Source organism: Anopheles maculipalpis, chromosome 3RL, assembly GCF_943734695.1.
Source record: "Anopheles maculipalpis chromosome 3RL, idAnoMacuDA_375_x, whole genome shotgun sequence".
NCBI classification, from domain to species: Eukaryota; Metazoa; Arthropoda; class Insecta; order Diptera; family Culicidae; genus Anopheles; species Anopheles maculipalpis.
This window is the reverse complement of record NC_064872.1, coordinates 14,144,082-14,168,107: the sequence shown is the minus strand read 5'-3', so window position 1 is coordinate 14,168,107 and position 24,026 is coordinate 14,144,082. Positions and strand designations below refer to the sequence as shown.

General features: G+C 42.9%; 1 protein-coding gene across 1 annotated transcript in view; it reads left to right on the top strand.

Annotated features, from left to right (window-relative positions):
* LOC126560419 (MAGE-like protein 2) overlaps nt 1-6,343 on the top strand; it is a 36,838-nt gene extending 30,495 nt beyond the window's left edge. The window contains exon 3 of the mRNA XM_050216379.1: nt 6,059-6,343. Within this exon, the coding sequence (XP_050072336.1) occupies nt 6,059-6,343 (285 nt within the window). The remainder of the gene's footprint in view (nt 1-6,058) is intronic.
* The last annotated feature ends 17,683 nt before the right edge of the window (nt 6,344-24,026 follow it).

The window sequence follows — 24,026 nt, the reverse complement described above, 5'->3', positions numbered from 1 at the left end:
GTACTTCTTCACTCCCTGTCTGTGCTTGTACATATCTTCTAACCCAACTCTTCTTTTTATGTTTGTTCCCTGCAACCGAAACGCAAAGGACACTGGCCGTAGACAGTCTTCTTGAGGATGGTTTCGGTAGCTGCCACCTGCCAATATTATTATTTATGGACCCAAACTGTCGAGTGCCTCGGGTGTGTCTCGGGCTCTGCATATTTCAGCTGCATTTGTTCTTCGGGTTCCTTGTCCGCGTTTTCACCCCCCTCCGTTTCGTGTTTGTTTCACCTGTGATGCGACCATTTTTTGGCGAATCCGTATGTACCATGTGGGGGTTCGTGTGTCGAAATGCAACTATCCCTGTGCGACCTATCGCACGGTGCACTTTATGGTAAATCTATTCGTGCCAAACGGACCGAGGTCCCCCGACATATGCCCAGAATGATCCCACCCACTCGATAGAAGTGGCCAGATAATGTTTATGGATAAATTACCAGTCGTTACCAGAGGGTAGCTACCCAGCCAGTGCACAGTGGATAGCGGAGGAAGTCGTACACAGCAATTCAATAAACGGCTGCAATAACTTTGCAGCTTCGACCGTCGTGTATGAGTGGGGGCCGCAACCGCTCCCTTGTTGAATTCTTTCCGTAGCTTTCGAGACGCCTTAAGGTACGGAATTGCCTGACACAGGATACTTCCGATGCGGGTGCAGTAGTCTTACGTGACTGTTCCACCTTTTATCCAGATAAATCGATAGTTTAATAATAACAATAAAATTGATCGCTGTTTGCTGGTCGCGACATATTAAACGCTACTATAACCATCTATTATCGAACGCTAAATATGGCGCAGTGACTGTGAGGTGTTGCCAAGTGCATGAAATGGTATTTTAATATTATCAGACTTATCTTAAGGATTACCTTCATTACCTTATGGATTGAATGTTGAATAAAACTACGTTTGATCCGTTTTATTTTTCTGATATTTAAAGAACGATCTATGACAATACGGCTCAAGCCGTCATACTTAAAATAAATAAAAATAAAGGACGATCTGATCTTATTGCAAGGAACGCTACGTTGTCCGGGCCGGTGGTAGAGTCAACAGTGTCGCCAGTCCCTACATTGTGGCTACTGCGGATGTGGCTGGTCTGTTATCATAAACTATTGATACAATTATGGTTAGTAAAAAGATAAAACTATTGCTTAAATTTCTCTATATAAATAACAGATGCGTAAGAATCTAATAAGTCGGTTCTGACGCCGAGTCGGTTGTCACGTGATCGGTCTAAGGATGTGGCAGATAATGATGTCAACATGAATGTCCCTCCCATGTGCAGGATAGAGCGAAGTCTGTTGCTAAGGTCTAGGTTGTGCCAGGTGGTGTTCCAGCGTTGGGAGACTATGATGTTGGTAAAACGGATGGCAAGCTTTCCCGTTTTCTGTTGATTCCGGAATGACCCGGAATCCAGCAGAAAACTATTTTAAGGCAGGTATGGAGTCTCGGAGCTGAATGAATGAAGATGACGTTCTGTCGGTCGGTCTTTAGTCCTTCGTTGGCTGCTAGTTGGATGGCTATTGCTTCGACAAAGAAGCTGGAAGTGCGATTAGGAAGTTTGATGGCGCACTTGTCTATGGAGGAATGGATTCCACAGCCAACTGAGTCCTGGTGAACGGAGCCGTTCGTAAAGACATGGGGACAATTTTTATATTTACTGTGTATTAACTGGGTAAAGCTACTATTGGCAATGTGGCTGCTTTTTCGGGTTCCCCGGAGATAGCGGTTATGTTCCCAGTTCCCATTGCAGCTGTACGGTGGTACCAGGGACGAATTTTTCGGCGGGTGGATTGAACGATCGGTGGGAGTTGGTGGTTGGTGAAAAGTTGCAGTTCGGTATTAGCTTTAGTAATGAGTGCATTTGCGCGGATTCCTTTGTCAAGGATCCGAGCAGCAGCTGCGACGAGTCGGTTGGTGATTAAGTGTTGCCTAGCAAGTCTAGTAAACCATTTGAATGCCGCTGTGACCTAGTAGATCGTTATGCCAAGAAGGAGAAATATCTCCAAGGTTTGATCCCATAGCTAATTTTAAAAAATACTGAATACGTGAACAAAATCTGGTAATAATGTTGAAGATAGCAATCAACTGTTAGTATAAAATAAAATTTAAAGCCTCCTGGAAAGGATGTTTTCGATGTAGTAAGTTTGAATTACGTCACAGAAACCGCAAATAATTAAACAATTTATTTGCTCCTGTGAACGCTTACAGTGTCAAATGGCATCATTCATTGCCTGTCATTTAAGTTTAAGATTTCACACTATGTAAACGATAATTATACTTCAATTACAACCACCATTACAATTACATGACGAACGCTAATTACTCTACCATGTCAATTAGAGGCTAACCAAACCCTTTTAAATAGGATGTTGAATTTGAGTACGTTCGTTCAGCAAGGATTCAATTTTCCCATGTAACAGTCGTTGCTGAAAAACTTTGTTTTTGATTATTACATTTCTATCTACATGAAACAATTATTTAATGGCGATCATTAACAAAAAATCTTTTTCTAAGCATTACAAAGTTATTTTTTTATACGTGGGAAGAAGCCACGAGCGACGCTTCTTTCACTTTTGATTAGCAATCGTTAATAAATCATGTATAAGAAAGTCTTTGTTCAAAGAAAATCTAAGTTTTTATACAGTTTCACACTTATTTATTCACATTAAGAGTTGCTTACGGAATTGAGTGCTGCTTGTTTATGAGTCCAATTAGCATTACTAAGAGTGTGGCACTTTTTTTCCACTGAAAAGCTCCCTTAGACGCCCTGATGAGCAAAAAAGAAGCAAAACTTAATATGTCATCAACACTCCCTTCGAGTGAAGTAGCTTTTACGTGCCTGTAGACACTGATCGTTTGATACGATTATGAGTTACATTTATTGACGACTATACTGCCAACGTCCCTGTAAAATAGACTCTTTGGGCAACTAAACACACATCCAGGCGGTATCCGGCAACTCCACGCTCCATTTTTCATTACCGTTATCTAATTGTCCCGACCATATCTCCATCGAGCTTCGTGCCATTCCACCCGGGATCCTAGTCCTGTATGTAACGCGAGAAGAAGAGGCCAAAAAAGAAGCAACGAACAACTACTCATCTACTCCCAGCCGCAAAAGAACGAAGGCTGTAAACTGTAAACACAGATTTTCATGCCAACTGCACGTATTTCATCGCGAATCGTTTGCGTGGGAAAGTTGGGCCGTGAGGACCTGTCTCGGCATGCACGGCTCACCAGAAGTAGCACTTGAACACGTTTTCGCTAGCGAAGCATGTTTAGCTCTAGCTCTAGCACCTTCACTCGTGCCACTCGGAGCCTTTTTCGGTGACGTGTGGCTCCAGCGAGTGAGGCATTAGCATATCGGCATCAGATAAAGCGTTGAAATAGTGCTTTCGATTCCTTTCCGCAGCTCGTTATTTTAATTCACGTTCGAAATTAGAAATAAGCTCATTTTCTTCGGCGTTGGAACCGCTCTGAGCTCTTGTTCGATTCGATTCAAGATGGTCGGCACACGATAAGGCGCTGGGAAGCTTCTTTGGCTAGAAATTCCGGAGACGGTTCATCGATGTAAGTACAAGCCATTATACGTACCGAGCGCCTTCGGAAGGCGATGGGTAGGATGGCGTCGCGGCGCTCTGTGGATTATTAATTTCCATTGTGTGCAGTGCACAATAACGGGGCACGGGTTTTGTGTGGAAGCAATTTGCTCTATAGTGGCCGCAAAAACAATGGTTTCGATCTGCGACCTGGTCCTGGTGCTTCAGCGAACGCAGTCGAACCGGCAGCGAGCTGGATCGAAGTGAATTTGATTAGGGAAACGTTAGGCTGTGCAGATGGAGGGGAAGACTTGGAGACGCTAGCCACCACCGAACCGATACCCTACATCCAAGGTCCGTCCCTTGCAAAGGACACCTTGCTGATCCAACCAAAATCCAACCGCCAGCAAAACTATCTCTCCTGCAAAGGGACACAGTAAACGGGCCTGCGGCACGATTCGTGCAGACGGGAAAGTTTGTACGCACCCTTAACCAAGGGACAGAGCACAGTCCGTGGGTAGTGTCCTTAAGAAAGTGCACCAGAGCAGGCCGGAAAGGTCGTTGGAAACAATGACTTCATTGAATGTGCTTTGCAAGCGCTTCGTCTGGCGCTGTAGGGTGCTGTACCCAACCGTTGAACACGTTTTTCACCTGACCTGGGCGATGCAAGTTTCCAAGGCACCGACCGACCGACCAACAGGAAACCGCCGACCTAACCGACGCAAACAGTGGGCAAGGCATTCCAATTAGGGCGTAATGAATTAGGGCCACGTCCACGGGTTTCGACCCGCTTTCGGACCACCCTTCTCGAAGCGCTCGGAAGCCCGAAGATCTTCAGCGTCGGATAAACGCAATGGACCATTTATCGATGATATATCTTTATGGTTTGTTTACCGACAGCGAATTTCTGCACCGTATCCTGGTGGTATCGATGACAAAGAAGAAGAACTACGTGACCAGAAAGGGTCGCAATCACATTTGCCGTAGGTCAAATGGGTGTGCGGTGGGCGTTGGGTGTTTTGCGTGGCGTAGGCTGGAGTGGTAGGGTAATAAATTTTCTGTGCAACGAATTAATCGCTGCATTTCGTAGAATCGCTGGGCCCGATAAGGCGATTGAAGCCATAGGATAATGATGCTTCGGCTACGGAAGCTTCAAGATCGTCCTTCTTGCTCGTGTTGCTGGTACGATGGAATTGTAAATTACGATTTAATGAACCATATTTTGGATCCTCCGATACGGCTGTATGAAATGCACATTTTATCGGTGAAATTGTTTTGCAATAAGCTGGAGAAATTGGGCTGCAGTTTTGACATTGAATTGATGCTAATTTAAATTAAAATTGGCATTGGTATTCTTGGTCCAAAGACTCGCTTCACACAGCATCAAGGAATTTGCCATTTAACTTTTGGAACTATTTCGGCAAATATAAATGTCTTGTGAAATTCAAACAAAATCAGCTTAAGAAGTGCTGAGAAAACGGCACTAATACTTCAAATAAAATTAAAAATTTAATAAAATGTTTACATACAATTTATCAGCATATCTCTTTGATATTTACTTTACTCAACTAACTCTAGAAAAAAATTACCAAATTCGATAAACGATAAGCATTTCTCGATCTCATACCCTGGAAACAATATTTCAGCTCGATTGTTATGATACAAGCCTGTGAACAACATTGGAAGCAGTGCTACAACATGCTATCAATGATTCGTTTTTGCATGTAAAATGAGAGCCCTTACAACTAAATTCCACATTCCTCGCAGGGCACAGGTGTGTTTTGTGGCTCTGTTCCTTTACAATATTATACTAATTGTGGAGAAGTAACAAAAAATTATCGGTACCATAATTACCTTTGTATAACGTACTGTACCGCACTGGGAGTTCATGCCGTTTTAACTTATAACAAGCTTCCACTCACTTCCATGTCCTAATGAGGATTTGAAGTGATTCCAGGTAAGCCACCGAGTACCACCTGCTTCAATCCACGCCGGTCATGGCACGCGCGTCGGTGTGAAATGCACCATGTATAAATATGCCCGTTGTGGGTGGTTCCTCAATCATTGCAGTTTGCAACATTGGAACGATCGGTGGTACAGTATGAAAGTAAGTAACAAGCGACGAGTGATCTAGTGTCTAGTGGGTGTGCATTTTCCTGTGTTCTATATAAATGTTTCTGTTCTTTCGGAATTACTAGAGCATTGTGTTAATCCTGTTGGTGCTAGCGACGAAACGATCCTTCGCGATAATAGTGTCCCAGCGGGAGGCTCCCACCAAACGCTACATTCCCCTGGGAACGTCCGAACACGTCATTTCGTCCCATACCTTTGATACGCAAAACCCGGAACCATGGGGCAACAAGCAGTTTAAGGAGATTACCATCACCAAAAACGTTCCCGTCCCTTACCCGATCAAGGTGGAGCGCCATGTTGCCGTTCCGGTGAAGATACCGGTGCCGATCGCCATTCACAACAAGATACCGATCGTGGTCGAGCGCAAGATCCCGGTGTACGTGGAGAAACCGATACCGGTTCAGGTTGATCGGCCGGTTCCGTACGCACTGCCCATTGAGATACCCGTCTTCCATAAGGTGGCCGTCGAAGTGCCCAAACCATACCCGGTGCACGTCCCGAAACCCTACCCAGTGTACATTAAGAAACCGATCTTTGTGAAGCAAAAGGTGCAACCTCAGAAAAGCACCGTCAATCGGGTGAAGAAGAGTCCCCCCAAACAGAGCTTGGTCAAGGCGACGAAAGCTTGAGTGTGATGTCGATGAACCGGTTGAAGCAACCGGTTCGTGCAGTCATTTCGTCCATGTTGGATCGTTATTGTTATTATTTTGTTTAACTTGCCACAATAAATACACAGCGCGAAAGAGGCTGACTTAGAGGTGCAGTAAGCGTTGTTTCTCTTTATCAATTTCCCGTCTGTGGCATTTGTTCGGTAGCGAAATCGGTGCATACATTTGTTTACCGCAGCCGTTGGGAGACGTACGATGAAAAATGGCAACCATTGCAATGGTCTGTGCACACAGCAAATTAGTCTCTTCAAGTTCAAGTACCTCATCGGCGGCGAGCGCAAATATTGTTTCGTCACTCATCCATGTTCCACCACTACATTCCTTCCCTTCCTTGTCCCTCCGTGGACAAAGTGCGAGTGCGAATTCATTACGCAAAGTGCTAATTAACTCGCACACGCACACCACACCCTCCAGGCGGCATCCTGGAAGGGGGTGTTTGGTTCAACGGAAGAAGGTGCTTTTCTTGGCCCTCACTCCCACGTCCTTTTCCACGACGTGCTTTTGGGTGCTCGCTCAATTTTCGTCCCGTGTGCGCCACAAACCGTAACGTCTCACTGACCGCCCAGCTCCCCTACCCCTTACGATCCTAGTAATCCGATAAACGGGCCGATCAAACTTCAAACGGAAGTGTTCATGCTCACGGTTTCGAAACCTAATTTCTTCTCGCGACGGTAATTAAATCTACCGCGGCATCGATGGCGTAACACTGGAACTGTTAGACAACATAAACAGAAAGTGAGGCGAAATTAGGACATGCTAGAAAACTTCTGTCGCTGTTGATACAAACTTTACTCCAGCGCGGGCTTTCTTTTTCTCTCCTTCTCTCCACTTTGGACTGGTGGATATGCTTATCAGAGCTTTTTTCTTCCTCTTTTGAATGCCTGAGGCATGTACGAAAGAACAGCAGCTTGGTCTATTTACTGAACGGTGAATGATGGGTAGTGTTTAGTGAAATTTCATTAAATGATCTATTTCTTTTAGGAGAAACATTTTCCAGCAAATCAAATGCAATCATGATGTTGGAAAACTTTGACACCTTATTAGAAATTGACTATACGTTGTATTTTCATGGGATGAATATTATATTCTGACGTTTTTGTTTTAATTTTTGCTCAATTTATTCGCCTCTTTTTAGACATTTTTCGAACTAACTTCTTCAGTAGCTAAGTATGCGGATATTAAAATGATCTTTCAAGTAGTCGATTTTGTTAACTTGATCTGCAATTCATATCATATTGATAAGCTCCTCAAAATGATCTGAAGATATCCCTCTTTACACTAAAATGAGTAAAATCAATGGTTCATTAATTTATTTCGATGGTTCCACGATTCATCCCGAAAAAGCCTGCAACAGAAATCGCACAGCAGATATCTTCAATTCACAGTGAGCATCTATTGCTCACCTGCAAAACGATGACGAGGTGCCACCGCTATCCCTGGACGAAGTCATCAGGACCATCAAACAGCTGAAATGGAACAAGTCAGCTGTCAACGATGGGTTGAAGGCCGAACTATTCAACATCGGCCCGGAAATGCTTGCCGCCATCGTTCATGGGCTGATTATTAGGATTTGTTAGTCCAAGAACAGGCCGCACTACCAATTCAAGGCCTATGTGTAGAACACTATGCAGAAGTACTTATTCCCTGGGAAGCTGGTGCGGGTGTTGAGAGTTACCATGGTCGGAAACGTTCGAATAACACTGAGGTCTAAGGCAAGTGGACGGACTCTGCTGTTTGCTGTTCAACATCACTCTGGAGGGTTTCTTGTGAAGCATGGATTTCTTCATACGGGTATGATTTTCACACGATCTTTCTAATTCTTAAGCTTCGCTGATGGCATTGGCATCTTCGGACGGAAATCCTATCCGGTGTTCGGACGGAGATTGTCAGATTAAAATTGACCAGCGCTGGCTCGTTAGTGCCGCGAGTTCCAGACTTTTCTTATCGAATAATCTATATTTCGGGAACCAGAAAGTGGCCATACATAAGAACAAGTTATACCATTAGTATACGTGTTGGAAATTTTGTCTTTCCGGGAGTCAAATCGTCCGAGTGTCGTCCGAAACTCGACAGAGATCAATGCGGCGAAGACAAAATATCTGCTTGTTGGAGGCTCTGAACGTGATAGATCCCGACTCAGAAGCAGAGTACAGGTTGAAAACGGCGATCTTGAGGCGGTAGAAGATTTGTGTTACCAACAATCGTAGGCGTTTTGTTCATGGAAATCATGCCTTTCACGGGCTCCACAAACTCCTGTGATCCAAAAGACTCTAACAACACACGAAATGTGCGATATATCGGACACTGATTCGTCCCTGATACGATACGGGTACAAGCTTTGGACTATGATGACGGAGAATGAACTACGAGCTAGCTCAGCTCTTTGGCGGTGCAGACATCCTGAAATTAATCACCGCTTAGAAGACATCTTTTAGAAAATATTAGTATTTCTACCTACCTTACTAACAAATTGGCCAGATTTCTCTTTCAGATTCGTAACCCTTTTTAGCACTCCATTTTAGCCTAAGTTATTTGAAAGAATTTTACTACTTCAAACTTTGATCTTTTTGGTTCAATCGATATTTGTTAGCACATATCGCTACCATATACCTCAAAGCGGTTATTACCTAGGCTCAAAATTGTCTAACAGAAGACATGTTTCGGCCGCAATATAAAACAGGTTAGTCGTTGGTCAAAACTAACGTCATCTATATTAGATAAAGCTCTAAGTTTACCCAACAATGACTTCATACACATATCGTTCGAACATGAAATTAAATATGCAGAGAAATTTACTGCTCACGCTTTACTGCCAATCGAAAATGTCAAATTATCGTCGTTCGTATACAAAGCGAACCATTAAAAACCTCGAATTATATAAAACTATCGGTCAGGTTTCCGTTCAATTCAATCTGTCGTAAAATTCAAAACCTTTATTGTCATAGCATCCAGCTACCCCATATCACTGGTGCCAATATCAATAAAACTCGGATGACTCTATACGATTAGGACCGTCTCTATAAAATGGAGAAAAAGGCAATGCAGTCAATCAAAACTCAAACAGGGTGCCACTTTCTGACGAATCATTTCAATTCCACCGGGTCACCCGGATAGTGGGCCCCCTATTACCGGAACTACTTTGGCCATTTAATTCTTGGCACGGGTTTGTCAAATCGTGCGGTTAACTAAATAGTGATCATTATGTAAAAAAGGCCCCCAATCTTGCATAAGTTTAGCACAACTCGTTCATGTACACACCGTACACACATCCGTGCGCTTTCTGTGGTCGATTAAGTTCTCGCAGTACCCCAGTATCCCGGTGCGTACGTGAGAACCCTCCCGGGATACGCAAGACCGGTAGCCACTTAACTCAAATATTGCTTCTAATTAAACCCGCTTATTCATAAATACTATCGCACGATATATCCTGCCGGGTCCGGTTGCCAGGCGCCGCCAGTATCAATCGTTATTGTTATTGAAATTAGCATAATTTTCTGCAATAAACTATAACTTAATTTAACGCTAAAATTCCCAGCAATGCCCGGTGGGACGATGATGACCCCAATATCAATATATGTTAATCGTTATTGGGTGGCCATATTCGTTTTTCGGTATCCCGGTTCGCCACACCACATCGGCACGCTTCGGTGCCGATTTCGTGTGCTGCATAATGCAGTTGCGATCAGTTCGGTACGCATGCGGAACGATCGGGTGCTGATGCTGTGGATGGGATGGGTCAGGGCTGTTGGATGGGTACATTTGCAAGTTTACCATCTGGCAAAACACATGCCCCGGCCCCGGCAAAAAGGGTTATATTTCTGGTTGAGAGAAAACCTCCCGGCATCCCGGAAAGGGAATTGTTTTCCTTACTAAAATACGCTTCTATTTTTAACCTCACATAATTACACACACCGATATACATACGCCAACATGCCATGGAGTAAAAGGAAACCTCAAACGGTCCTTTTCTCGATTCACCTGCCTGTTCTGGTATCAAATATCAATAGGAAAACTGGCCGAAAAGTGGATTCTACGTAGTTCACAACCCCACATTTAATCTCCTTCGGTGCGCTTCGGAATCGAAAGCGATTACGGCCAAACCGTAAGCATATCGGTAAACCCCCGGTTCAGAACTACTGCCAATCGATAATTATCGGTACAGGCCAGTGTTTTGCCGTGTGTTTTGGGCCGGTTCCGGACGGCACGAGAGCGACACATCTTCCGACCAGGAGTCCCTCTGGGAACACAGCAGTGTTTTTGCGGCTTCGATTGGTGCTAAAAGCTCGACAAATTTTCATTTTCACGACAGGTTTTAATGGTAGCTACAGCCTACACGAAGCTGGGTGTTCGATCCCATCGTAAGCCAACTAGGACATGGCCCATACCTTTGGGTGAGTTTTTCGGTAAAGCCGGCATCGCATAAAGCATGCTTTAGGGTGCCTTTTAGTGTTTAACCATAGTAACAAGCATGCACCCAGCCGACTCCATTGCACTCGATCGCTTGTGTTGCGGTTTTACGGATCAAGAAATGTTCTGTACAGAGAGTTTTTATTCGGTTTTAATGTCCTTTTTGTGTTTCGCGATGGACAGTGGTCAGTTGGGAATATAAAAGTACCATTTTTTTTTTCAAAACCTGCGGACAGCAATTCGTCTAAAATACTTATACTTAGGACTAGTCGTGTCAAAATGGTCAAGATCTAATATGTGTTTAATTAGAGCTAATTACAGTTAATATAAAAAAAACAATGTAACTCACAATGAAAATTCCTCAATTTCCTACTGCCAATTACAAGAAATACCACTGCAATGGTTGTCTCTCGTTGGCTAGCCCTCCCAATCTCAATGTGTTTGCATGCACTGAGTCCCTGGCTGCATGTAAACCTTCAATCCTATATAAGCCCGGCCCGATTTATACGTCCCGTTTTCATCTTCCATCGAGATTTCGGTCAATCTCGATTTGATTCCCGATGCACTAATAATGATTGTGTTCCGTACCCGTGTATGCCCGCGAGAGTATTAGCGAAAGTTTGACCAACCGCGGATGGATTCGAAGCGCAACCGCAAGTCCGAATGTTTTACTGCGAGCAATTTTACGCCATGCGAGGAAAATTAAATTCCAACCGACCGATATTCAATATTGCAAGCTAAAGCTAGATTACTTTTGCCCACCGTCGTCACCAAGTGTGTGGGGGAAGCGGTAGCAAATGCTGGCAGTTATTTTCGATATCCGGTAGCCGGCGATATCGAACCATTCTGGACCACCGGTACAGACCCAATCATGGCCTGAATGATCAGGTAAGGGAGTGAGGTTTATCGTAAATTAAAAAGACTCCCCCCCCCCCCTTCGTTGATCCCTCCCCCGGGAGCTGCCCAGCAGCTCCAAATGCAACTGGTTGGAAGCAAAACTACTACCGTACTTATTGGAGCGATACTAATTTCCAATCAGGAATATTCCTGACCCGCGTCCCATGCTTTATGACGAGTTTTAGATTTCATTCAGCAGCCCCAAACTAGCCCGATCGTGTAGCTGGATGAACTCATTCCGTGCATTGCGAATGGAAATCACTTTCATCCACCAAAAAGGGAATGGTGTCGATAAAAAATGCATGATTAATTTTCCTTTTTACCTGGTAAATTGTCGATTGGTTCGATGGGGGCGAAGAACCAAAACAAAAAGTGCGATCAACAATAAGGGAACAAAAAAAAAGGGCAATAAAAAGCGATGCAATTTGTGAACGAGGTACTTTCGGCGATTAAGCAGCCAGCACAAATCAAATGGTTAGTGTTTCGGAGCTTCGACAGTTGGAGAATGATTGCAATCAAATGGATAATATTGTAGAAATTGCTATTTTTTTCTCTCCTTATCAATTTTTGTGACCAGAGAGAAAAGTAATGCATACTGTAAAGCTCTTCGTTAATGCAGTGAATTTTGATCGCCGCATTAATCAGCTTAAGTTTCAGTGGAAGTATGAGCAGAGGAAAATTTTGTTTTTTATTTAATATTTGAAACCTTGAATTAAGACAATTCTCTTATATTTTGCATTTAACAGTTTATTTCGGTTAGTTCATAGATTTTTAAAATTTATCTGCTAACAGAGATAGTGAGTGATATTACCAGTCACAACATAGAATATTTTTTAAGCTTTGATAAAATAAGAAACCTGTTTTATTCGTTAAAGGAGTGAAATCTCGAGTCAAATGTGGAGATGAACATAACAACATAATGTGGAGATGAACAGATAACACAAGTGTTTTATTTTTGTTTCGCACATTTTTAAGATTTAATGTTTCTTTTTCAATTTTTTTTTTCATGCATGTGTGATTTAAGGACAAATATTGATTTGAAGAGAGCAGGATGATACATTAGCAAAGTGATAAGAATAATTAAAAAGTATTTTTATATATTTTCGTTTGTTTCATTTCAAACTAATTTCAATTTCAAACTAATATGCAACGATTTTAAGCCAAAAAACGCCAAAAACTTTTAAACTAAAATTTTCTCTACCGATTGTTGTATTAAATAAAAAATATTTGAGAAAACTCAAAACAAGATTAGAGATAAACTCAAAACCATCTTGGAAACAGTAAAAGAACCAGAGAAAAAGCCAAAAATATCCTTTGAAGTGGCATAAAACTCCGGAATACCATGTGCTAATAATGATGATAAATTGCTTCCAGCTCCAACACAATTGCTTGAAATTTAGGATATAAAAGGAGGTGGGTGCAAATGAAAATACACGTTAACTGCTCCCAATTGGAGTTCAGTTTTTTTTATGGCTGATAATCATCAATTTTAAATAATTGTGTTATCACACCTAAGTTATTAACACATTTTGTCTAGTTTTATACTAGATATTTTCCCAAGCAGACGCTAGACATTCTAGCGAAAATAAACGATTCATACTCGCTCCTCACGAGAACTGGCAACATGGTCACAAGAGCGTTAATAAACTGTTAAAGAATATTTTACGTAGCTGTGAACTGCTGATAGGCTTTTCATGCAAAAATAACTTTAATTGCAACTATTTGATCCATTAGGTTTGTCGTTTCGTAGAGCTAAATTCACTCCTAAAAGTATGCAATTACTTTATTCACATCCCGAAAGCGTCATTTAAAAAAAATACAGAAAATTGAATTGAATACTTTCTTTTCATTTTCCACCTAGATAGGTGCTTAACGGTTTTATCTTTAAAACAGTTCTTCACAGTACTAACGTGGTTTACTGAGCAACATGCAGCTATATACAAAATCGTCTCGTTTTGTGCGTTTTTAGCACCTCGCTCACAACCCTCTTGGAAATTGCACCGTTTTTTTTTTTCTTTATTTTATTTTCATTTTAACACAAACACAATTGTAAATTTTTTGGGAAGCTGGGATTAAGTTGAATTCCTTAACCTTTTAACAGACCGAAACGCTCAAAAGGTTTTGGCGATGAAAATGTGAAGCGATCGTGTGAAACAAACAAACAAGCAACATCAAACCCATCCCATCCTCACAATACCATCTCTATGGCAAACACATGCATGCAGGGGGGGGAACGGAAAGTCCTGTTGTGGGGTTGGTCCGGGTGGTAGAAATGATAGAAACTCATTCATTCGCATTTAAATGGAACACTTGTGCTAACCGATACCGAAATGGGACTGAGAGCCAAGCACTTGGAAAGGTTGATCGTTTTCTTCTAGGTTGTTGCTAGGCGAAAGGTAGCTGGCACCTTCCATAGGCAGCTGTATTTTGCACAGTGTGCTCTCCTTTGATGGCGTCTGGTTCATGATTATTTAAAAAGCATTCGAGTGAAATACCTTGTTTACTGGTGGCGCATCTTCAACCGTCTGCAAAAGAACCGCTCGAGGCATTTAAAGTTTAATTGATTTCGGGCTTCTTTAGAACGACATTTTTTCGCTCGTGTTTTGGATTATTTTTAGTTAGGAATATCAAGAGATAAAATAGTTTATTAAACATTTGTCTCATACTAGACGCATTCTAATACAACCTTTCCTATATTCAAACGTAAAGTAGCTATGCGCACCTTAGCAAACGGTGCTTTGAATTCGGTACCCGTCGGTAGTCATGCTCCACCCGTCAGTCATAAATATTCAATAAATCATTCACAACCAGAGAGCGAGAGACTCGAACGCTGTTGGAAAGCGACATTCGTGTGATGTTTTTTTTTTTTACGGCCATAATCACGACCATCTCAAAGCAGGTGCGCACCCTAGCAACATCAGCTCCTGCTCCAGCGTTGGTCCAGATTCACTGTCCGAAAGATGACAAGGCTCGGTAATTTACTGTCCCGGTGCGATGCCCACGTGCCCACGGTAAAAATGTGGCGAGCAGGCCGGCTCAATACAGACGACAACAGCCAAAGAAGCCAACCGAAACGAAGCACCAACACACAGCATTGAAGGTTGATCGAGCTGCGGGAATCGAAAGACCAGGATCAACTGACACTGTCCATTTATTATCGTCTTCATCAATGCCGTGCGCGTACCACGTTTGCCCGCGCGGATGTACTGTCTTCGCCGAGGCTCGCACACCATTTCCAGCCACGAATTGGTCCGATGGGGATGGATTACCTACCGGGACTGTCACCATCCCCACAAGCAGTTTCATGCTTATTTTTATTTTTCCCGTAGTGCTGACTCTCCCTCTACGCTGACAATCGCCTAGCCGAAGGTGTCAAGCAGAGAGAAAAAATTGATTTATTGCCTGGTGTGATGTTTTCACCAGTGTGAGAGAGCTTTCTTTTTGTTCCTTGCGCTACTTTGCGCCCCCGTGCCTGGGCGCGACTTGTTATCCTTGGGCTTTCTGATGCAACTTGCCGAGAGTTGGAGCGCGTTGCTTTCTTTTTTTTTATTGCGGTGACGGTCCGCAGGACGCGTTTGCAATCGGCATGGTTTCGGAATGGATTCTAGCGTACCCTTCGGTGGATTGGCTGCGTTTTCAATTGTCCACTCGCGGGAATTCGTTTGCCATCGTTCGTTTATTAGAATTTATTGCTCTGAGGCCTTAGCGATAGTGTCAGACTTGCATGCTGGAACGGCTGAACTACGTCAGGCGGGGGTTACCTTCTTCACCGTTGTCACCCCGACCCGACAAGCTAGCGGTGAGGTGAATGTATTGAGAGAACGATAATAAAAATCGATGGATGCAATCACAATCGGTCGGAACAAAGAAGCGAAGCGTTTCTGGTACGGCAACAAAACAAAAAGATAAATATTAACTATCACAAGCTATCACGGTTTTTATTTATGATCTTGGCTTCTTACCATAAAGACAGCTGCTGGGATGAAAAAGGAGCGAGAACCTGGCGGACTGATTGGCTGTCGTTTGGTGCATAGAAAGATTGGGATTTGTGTTGAATTTCGTTGCACAACTTTGAAAATGTTCGATTGAAATTACTCCTCTATTTCATGTAATTTTTTCAAGTAGTATTCCATTATTTGCTCAGAGACCTTTCAGGTACTAGCAGTGGATTTTAGAACGTCTCTTTTCAACTGGCTTACAATCATCTACAGACAATTTTTACCAGAATTTCTACGTCTACAGCTCCCCGGTAGTGAGGCGTGACCATCCAAATACGTGGAATCAATAAGCCATTCGAAGGTCGGCGTGATCTAGCAGATAGGCTTTCTCTTTCTAATCACTTCAGTATTTATTCGTGTTATGAGCTGGTCTATAAAAAAACTTGCTGGTCTAACAAACAACTCATTTCTCTAACTGTTGGGCCTTTCGTTTCCCAAAACATTATCTGTAGTTTTCAAAATCTTTGTGAGAGTGATAAACCCACTGGCATTTAGGAATTCTGCTCCTTTTTGGCATAATGACCTCTAAGATCAAGCCGGGCATCGAAATGGCTTACTAGACAATTGATAGTCAGTTCTCACTGGACACGGTCTGGTAGGGGTTTGAACCCCGGTTTTGCCGTTTGAAAACCGGCACCACTGTCGCCTAAACCGCCGTGCTGCCCATCTAGAAATTAGAGAAGCCTATTTTAGGATTTTTCAACAGAACCTGTGCCCTGTTCGAGTCAGCAGTAAAGGGCGAGTCAGCAATATTTATTTATTTATTTACAATTGAATATGACGGTCCAGTGCCGTATTGCCAACACCATTTGTGTTGAAAAAAAAAAACAATTATATTGATAAGGCATTTCCTCCTTATTCTTTGCCTTATTCCGGGCATACTCGGTTACGAGTCAGCAAAAGCTAGTGGTAAAAAAATGGCTCTAGATTTTTATTAGATTTTTTATGTAGACGATAAATTGCAGAATAAACTGATGAAGGTGACAAGATCTTCGATCGAAAAGTCTATAGAATTGGCCTGTTTTTTTCTATGCAACGATTTTTATTGTTAGTTCTATGACTGGCAAATGGTTAGGCTTCTTGCCAAAACACATAGCACAATGAAGGTCACCTTGAATGTCCAGATGAAATATCACCCTCCACTAGCTTTGGTGATAATTCCCATTTCTTCTGAATAAAAAATTCCCCAAAATTCATACTAACCCATTGAAAATTAAGTGCAGATTTGTGGACACGTTTGCAAAAGCTTTCCCCTCTACAGACCAAACAAATTCTTCAAGTAAGCGCATGAATTTCCCAAGTTAGTACAAAAGCGCACATCAGTGTCTGCCGATCTCTGCTGCCCCATATCTTCCCTCTTTCCGGTGTCATTTGCAGCCCGTACAGTGCAGTTGTTTGTAAGCGCTCGCAAAAAAAAACTACCAACGCAGCAAAACAACATCACTAAAACCACCCGCGTACGTCCACTCCCAGGCGCTCTGTTTCTGATGGCCGGTAAAACTTTGTGCTCGCAAACTTTGTTTCCTGCCCCCGCATAGTGGACAGCGAACTGCATCGGGACACCCCAGGTTCCCCGGGCATTTAATGGGTGTGCATGGGTGGCAGAACACTATGCTGGGGGAGGAAAATGCAAATAGAAAAAAGCGAAAAAAAAAAACGAATCACACAAACGCCTTCAACCATCAGCTCTGAACAGAATGAAGCAAAAGTTTTTTTACAGAACTCTCCGTCGTCCGTCACGTTGCGACTCCTTTATCCCGTCCCTTACCCAGCATCGCAAGAAGTTTAAAAGAGCGCTCACATCTACCGGAAGAGACCTTGGCGCGGGATGCGCTGGAATTGGCAGAGGACACCCGAAGAAGACACCCGGCGGGAAAGAAAGTTTTTACCCCTCGGGAAGCGCAATGCAATGACGTCGACCGGAAACGTCCGGTCCGGATCATCTCATTGGCCTGCTCGTTCCGATCGAGCGACCCATGGTAACTCATCCGCTTGCCACACATAAGCATAACCCTTGCAATCAAACACAGACTACACACAGACACACACACACACACATTCGTGCAAAGATAGACGGAAAAACAAATAAACCAGTCAACGGATTTAAGCTCGAAATAACAAGGACATTCTTCTGCGTCCGGAATCTGTCCGTCGGCCAGCGTATGACAGTAGTAAGTTTATTCGCATTTTCTCTGTCTTTCCACAACGTCTCCTTCCAGCAACTTTCTCCCATACCGGAGGTGGGTTCCGTATTTATGGAGATCCTCCAGCATAAATAAGATTAACAGGAATAATTTCACTTTTTGCTTTCGAATTTTTCCATTGTGAAGCTGCATCCTGGGCGCAAACTAGCCCAATGATCTCCCTTTCCTGTTTGGCGTATGTGGGTGTGGATGTGCTTCTTTTCTATTCACCTACTTTTGGGCTGTTTACTATTCCAACTACTGCACAGCTGGAGACAACGCCAACGAGACGACCAGTACCACCTGGGGCCTGGACGCTTTTTTGGCACGGCAACGGCTATCGAACAATCGCACAAAGCAGTCCGAACCCGGAAGCGCATTCAAACACTCACATACTTTCGCACTACAGGACGTTAAGCCCTCTGTGTCCGCGTGTGGCGAACGAACCAGTTCGCCCATTTTCTTCGTACTGGTTTGGAACTTGTGTCGCGAAATCGGGTTATGATTCTGACATCAAATGTGGATTGAGAGTGTGTTTGTGTGTGTGTGTGGTAAAGTAAGAAAAGCGTTAAAACTTTCCAGTGCTATTGTTAAGCGAAGTATGCAAAGTTGAACAAAAATGCTTAACCTTTTCACTTAGTCCAGTAGTTTGTTAAGAACACAAACACAGAAAAACTTTCACCCTTAGTCTCTTTGGTTGACAAAGGCACAACTCTTACGCTCAAAACTGTTAAGTCAGAATTTATTTTTGAGTTCTATTGTGAAGTGAATTTTAATCAAAAAACTATGTATTTTTATAAATTTTATTTTAATCCACCTTAGTAAACATTTATAAAATCTTGACACAAAAAAAAAACGTTAAAGCACACACTCACAAAGAAGATATTTGAAGGAGACTAATGCCTATTCTCGACGGTGGATTAACGCACCATACACTACATCAACGTGTGTTCCACATGCATGTAGGTCGTCTGAGCTCCTACAGCTACCCACACGGTAGTGTTCGCCCCGACCGTCGTTCGATTCCCCATCACCAACGATGAATTAAGTTTTCTGGCGTGTTGAGTTTAATTTTCAACTTGAATGAATTTCACATCCAAAAGACCGGAAGTTTGGAAATAAATCTTCTTTTCCCCATTCCCGCACTCCGTCCCGGTGGCCCGCTGACGCTTTTCCTTTCTCGATACGCTTCGTTCGCGTCTTCTATTCAAGGGTGGTCGGTTTTGGCCGGCTAAAGACAAAACACGACGCTACGTAAAGCTCTTGCTGCACCGAAGTCCTATTCACTTACGCGACTTTAATGCTTTGATCGTTTCTATTTATTTCTTCCTTGCTGTATTATGCTTTCGACGGCAGAAAGGTTGTGTGTTTGAAGTGGGAAAAAATCGGAAAATTCTTAGTAGGAAAGGCGTAAATGATTGTTTTACCTTTTTTAATTGAAACAGATAATTGAAAAACAAATTATTATCAAATTCTTGAAAAAACTGATGCTGTTCTAAAAATATCTTTGATGGGTTCATTCGAACCAAAAATGCCCGTAAAACTTTTAAAAAGCATAAAGTTTCAGGAAAGATTTCTTACTTAGAATCTGCATTGATCCTGTGCATTGACATTCATGCACTTCACCGAAATTGAAGAATTAAAAATTATCGTATCTAAATTGCAAATGATTTTTCATTGCAACTTGTTCTCGCAAATTAGCTTTACAAATACAATGATAATTAGACGCTCTTATCACACAAAAAAAAGCTGACGGCGAACAAATGAACAACCCATCCATCTAAGCTTCTTCTGACCCGCAAGAAATTAATATTTTAATGATCATTATTCATAATTTAATGAGCACGCCTCGGGACGGGTAAGACATTTTCGCTTCCTTTCTATCTTTTAGAGCAAGAATCGAACGTAATGAAAAACGTTTCGCAACAAAACCAATCGAACAATTTCACCCTTACTCGCACCATCAAATCTGAATGGTACACTTATCATTGCGCCAATTTACTAAACCACCCGGTCAGCGCCCAATGTTTGATGCCATACAACCTTCCCCTCCCCTCCCCCCTTGGGAAAGGATTGGTTTGATTCTTTCCTCACCCCCTGGTGGATTAATTATAATCCTCAGCTGACCGTTCAACGGAAGAACTTGGCAAGGAAAAAGTGGATTCGTTCTAGCCCGATTCCGGTTTACCAGCCTTCACCTTCCCAGCCTTTCGGGAACCATCACATCGGGGTTGGGTGTTCGACTTCCGAGAATAGTTTCAGGCTTTCAATTGGAATATTAAATTTTACGACTTTTTAATCCCATCAAAAGCGCACACCATCATTAAAACGAAAACGCTTCATTTCGTGCCCACTTCCGGTTGTCGGCCGTCGGCGTTCGTTGCCGGCGTCGGCATCATTAAATTTAATATCACTCCAGACACCTCCAGCCAACCGGTGTCAGATCCGTTCCCATTCCCCTTTTATTCCCCCCTCTCTCCTTCTCGATCGTCGAAGGAAGGTCTTAGCTTCATGCTTTACCGTCGTCGCCTCCAGGGAAGGTTTTGTAGCCGGGAAAGTTCTATCGTTTGAAATCGAACTGAAACTCTAGGAAGCAGCCATTCCAACAGCCTCACCTGCTCTTCCCTACCTTGCAGCGATAGGATCATCCGATCAGACTGCTGTAAATGCACCACAAACTCGATACGAGAATTAAGCCGGTGTGATTGTTGCTATCCTTTTTCCATCTGGAAAATACTACATTTTTTTAACTTGTCGCTGCCAGCAGAACAGGAACGGTAAGGTAAATGGCAGAGGAACGAAATGCTATCGGCCCATAGCGACAAACGATCTTTCCTTTGCAACTTCAAAAAAGAACGAGGAGCCATGACGGAGGAAAAAAGTTCCGCTGCAAAAAGAAACGTGCCTCGACTACCCGTCCACCAGGTAACGCGAAGCGAACGGTGGTCCTTTAATTAACTTATTGATTTTTAATTAAAAGCTATCCCTCCATATTCTAGGACAAATTTGTTTTACAATCCAATTATATTTTATGAGCTCTAGCTTGCTAGCTGGCACGGTACGTCGAAGAGTGGGCGCGGCCGTAACATTGCCAATCACTTGAGGCACCTTCTCGGTACGGGCCGACACACGTCGAGCGAGATGCTGTGTATAAATGTGTAACATTCCGTTGCAGTAAACGGTGGTTAGGGCTGTGGTATGTATGGGCTTTAAAATGGCGCGGAAATTCATTTCGATATGTATGGGAAATCGTACAGAAGATGATGAAGTTTTATGTGGCTTCTTATATTAAATTTTTCCAAAATATATTCATTATTGTGTACGACTTATTTCAAATCAAGATTTTGAGATTGAAATTTGTAAGCTGATGTGAGTAAAACGCCATTTAAATTGCTTTTCCAACATCCAATCAATGGTTCAACTAATTCTAAAGACAGCATTATGAAAACATCTACCGTACGAACTTCCAGGCGAAGAATTTGCTCTGCAACGTACGATTCTGTTTTTCGAAGCGAGAAACAAACACAACAGTGGTTGAGTGCAATAAGCTTTGCACAGCTTCTACACGTACTCAACGCTCATCTCCTACCACGGTGAATGTATCAATTTTGGTCAATAAAACCAAGTAACTTATTGCAGCTGGAGTTGAACATTTCATTGGAAAACTTTTGTATGGCACACAGTAGCGCGCACACACACACACACAGCGAAAAATAAACGAAACTAGCGCTAGCGAACTGTTTGAGCTTTGAAAACGTTTCTCGATGGAGACGCCTAGTGGCTGACACAACACCGTTGGCTGCGTACTGACGCAGCCGATGAAATGTTCCCAGAACCAAACCATCCGCTTGTTCGCGCAATAAACCCGACAAAGTGATTGCAGATATGAAGCTGAGGATGGCACACTTCGTGTAAGCGACAACGACGACGAAAGAAACATTAAGAATTTAAAATTGAAAATTCTAATCACAGACAGAGAAAACTTTTGGTCGCGTAATTTTTGCGCTTCACATTCCAATGTTTTCCACCCGAATGCGTGCATTCGTGCTGTGCCGAATGGAATTGTGAACGGTACGCACTTACCATGAGGTACATGACACTACAAGCTATACAATGCCGGGCTTCCGCCCATTACCTTTCTTCGCTTTTCTATGCTCGTGCCCAAAAAAGGTGGGGATTGTTTTGCCGTGCCTCCGTACCCACCGAGCATCATTGGTTCCGTTATTTCCCACCGAGCAATCGATTGCACCGAACCACCGAACCATGGGACAAACTTTCCAAATTAACACATTTCAACTTCATTAAGCAATGCAAGTTATGAGTCAGATTTTACATCGTTGTTAACCGTTCCCTTCGCCACACACACACACACACACATATTTCACTCCAATGGCTCCACCCCTCACCCATCTCGAGTACCTTCGCTGTGCAACCAAGTGGCAAAGAATGTTCAATCAGAAAACCAAAAAGTTCACCTCAGCTTCCCTCTTCTGTTGCGTGCTACCGGAGCGCATTGCATTTGTTAGGGGAAAGTTTTCAAATTTTATGGTTTGCTCTCGGTCCAACTACGAGATATTGTCAGCAGCTTTGGATGATTGGGGAAACCGGGGGAGGGGAAAGGCAAGGCTGGATAAAGAAGAACAACGGCGATGAAAGGTTCATTGAAATTGGTTTGAATAACCTGAACGTTATTCGTATGTCGGTGACAGCGAAAGTGTTATCAACATTCTTTCGCACAACCAGTCGTTTGCAAGATGAAAAATGTATCGCGTCGTTTTCCTTTTCGTTTCGATCGCGGTTCGCAAATGCACGCAAGTGACAGGGAGTATAATTGTCACGATTGCGTTGCATTTTATGCGTCAAGTTGTCGGATGCAAGAATTTTGGATGAGCTTTGCTATACCTTTTTTGTAGATTGTTTTTTCTCTCTTTCTCGATCGCTGGAACATCACTACTCGTGCATCATATGCCTGTGGAAAACTAAAACCTTTTAATGTATTACTTGCCGCGCCAATATAATTTTATCATGTAAGCTAAAGTCAACAAAATCGACATTCTGTTCGAAACCCTAAATGTATGCAATGCAAAAGCACGTTTGATTTGCGCCCATCGGACATCCGTTTCAATCACCGTACCTTACGATTTTCCTCCTCCGCTGATGCCTTAACAATTCCGCTTTAAGGTCGTGTGATTTCTTTTGTACTTATGGACTTATTTATGTGAATTTCACGCAAAACTTCGCGCATATAACGTGCCAGCCAGGTGGATTACGATCCATCGCGAGCCAAAAGGATTCGCACATCCCTTTGCGACAGTCATTCATATTCCGGCGAGGCATCAATCTTCATTTTTCTTCATTAAACGATCTCAAGTGTCCGAAAATATACGTTTCCACAAAACTTCTGCATTCTGCTGCGTGGCTTCGGTTGGAAGTGCACCACAGCCTTGATTTATCTATTCAAATAACGAAACGAGCGGAACCGAAAGCAGCTTACGGCACACACATTCTGGCAGCCGTTTTATGCTCGAATTCTCTTCTTTTTTTTTTGCCCTATACTTTTTCATTCTTTTGCACCTTCTCAACGGTAGCTTCCTGCTGCATGTGAAATTATATCATCTCTGATCCGTGCACTCGTGCTTGATCTCATACACACGGACCAGACACACATACACACACACACACACACATATCTTAAGCTTGTGCTGGGCCAAACGACACCAGCACGCTCGGTTGCCGTGAAAGTGAGATTTGAAAAGTTACTCAATAAATTCACCAATAAATTCGCCCCACGGAAGGACGTTTGCCGCGTTGGCTCGACTACCGGTGAACAGGGAGGTCATTTCTTTTTTTTTTTTTTGGTGGGGCCACTCGTGACAGGGTTGATGATGGACCGCAGACTGGTTTTCTTTTTACAAGTGTGCCGACACGGAAAGGGTTCCGTGAATTGCATGGCTTCTAGGTGACCGAGTAGAACAGAAGGCATGGGGATGGCCGTGATATAAATATTACCAGACGTTTGCAACAAAAGTCATCTAAGCACGTCCCGCAGAGGGGCATTCAGATCTATTTTCAAGCTAGTTGAAACGTTAAATTATGGCTTTAACGTTTAGCTCGTGTGATGAATTGTGTGCAGAGGGGTCTTTTCATATCTTCTTTTAT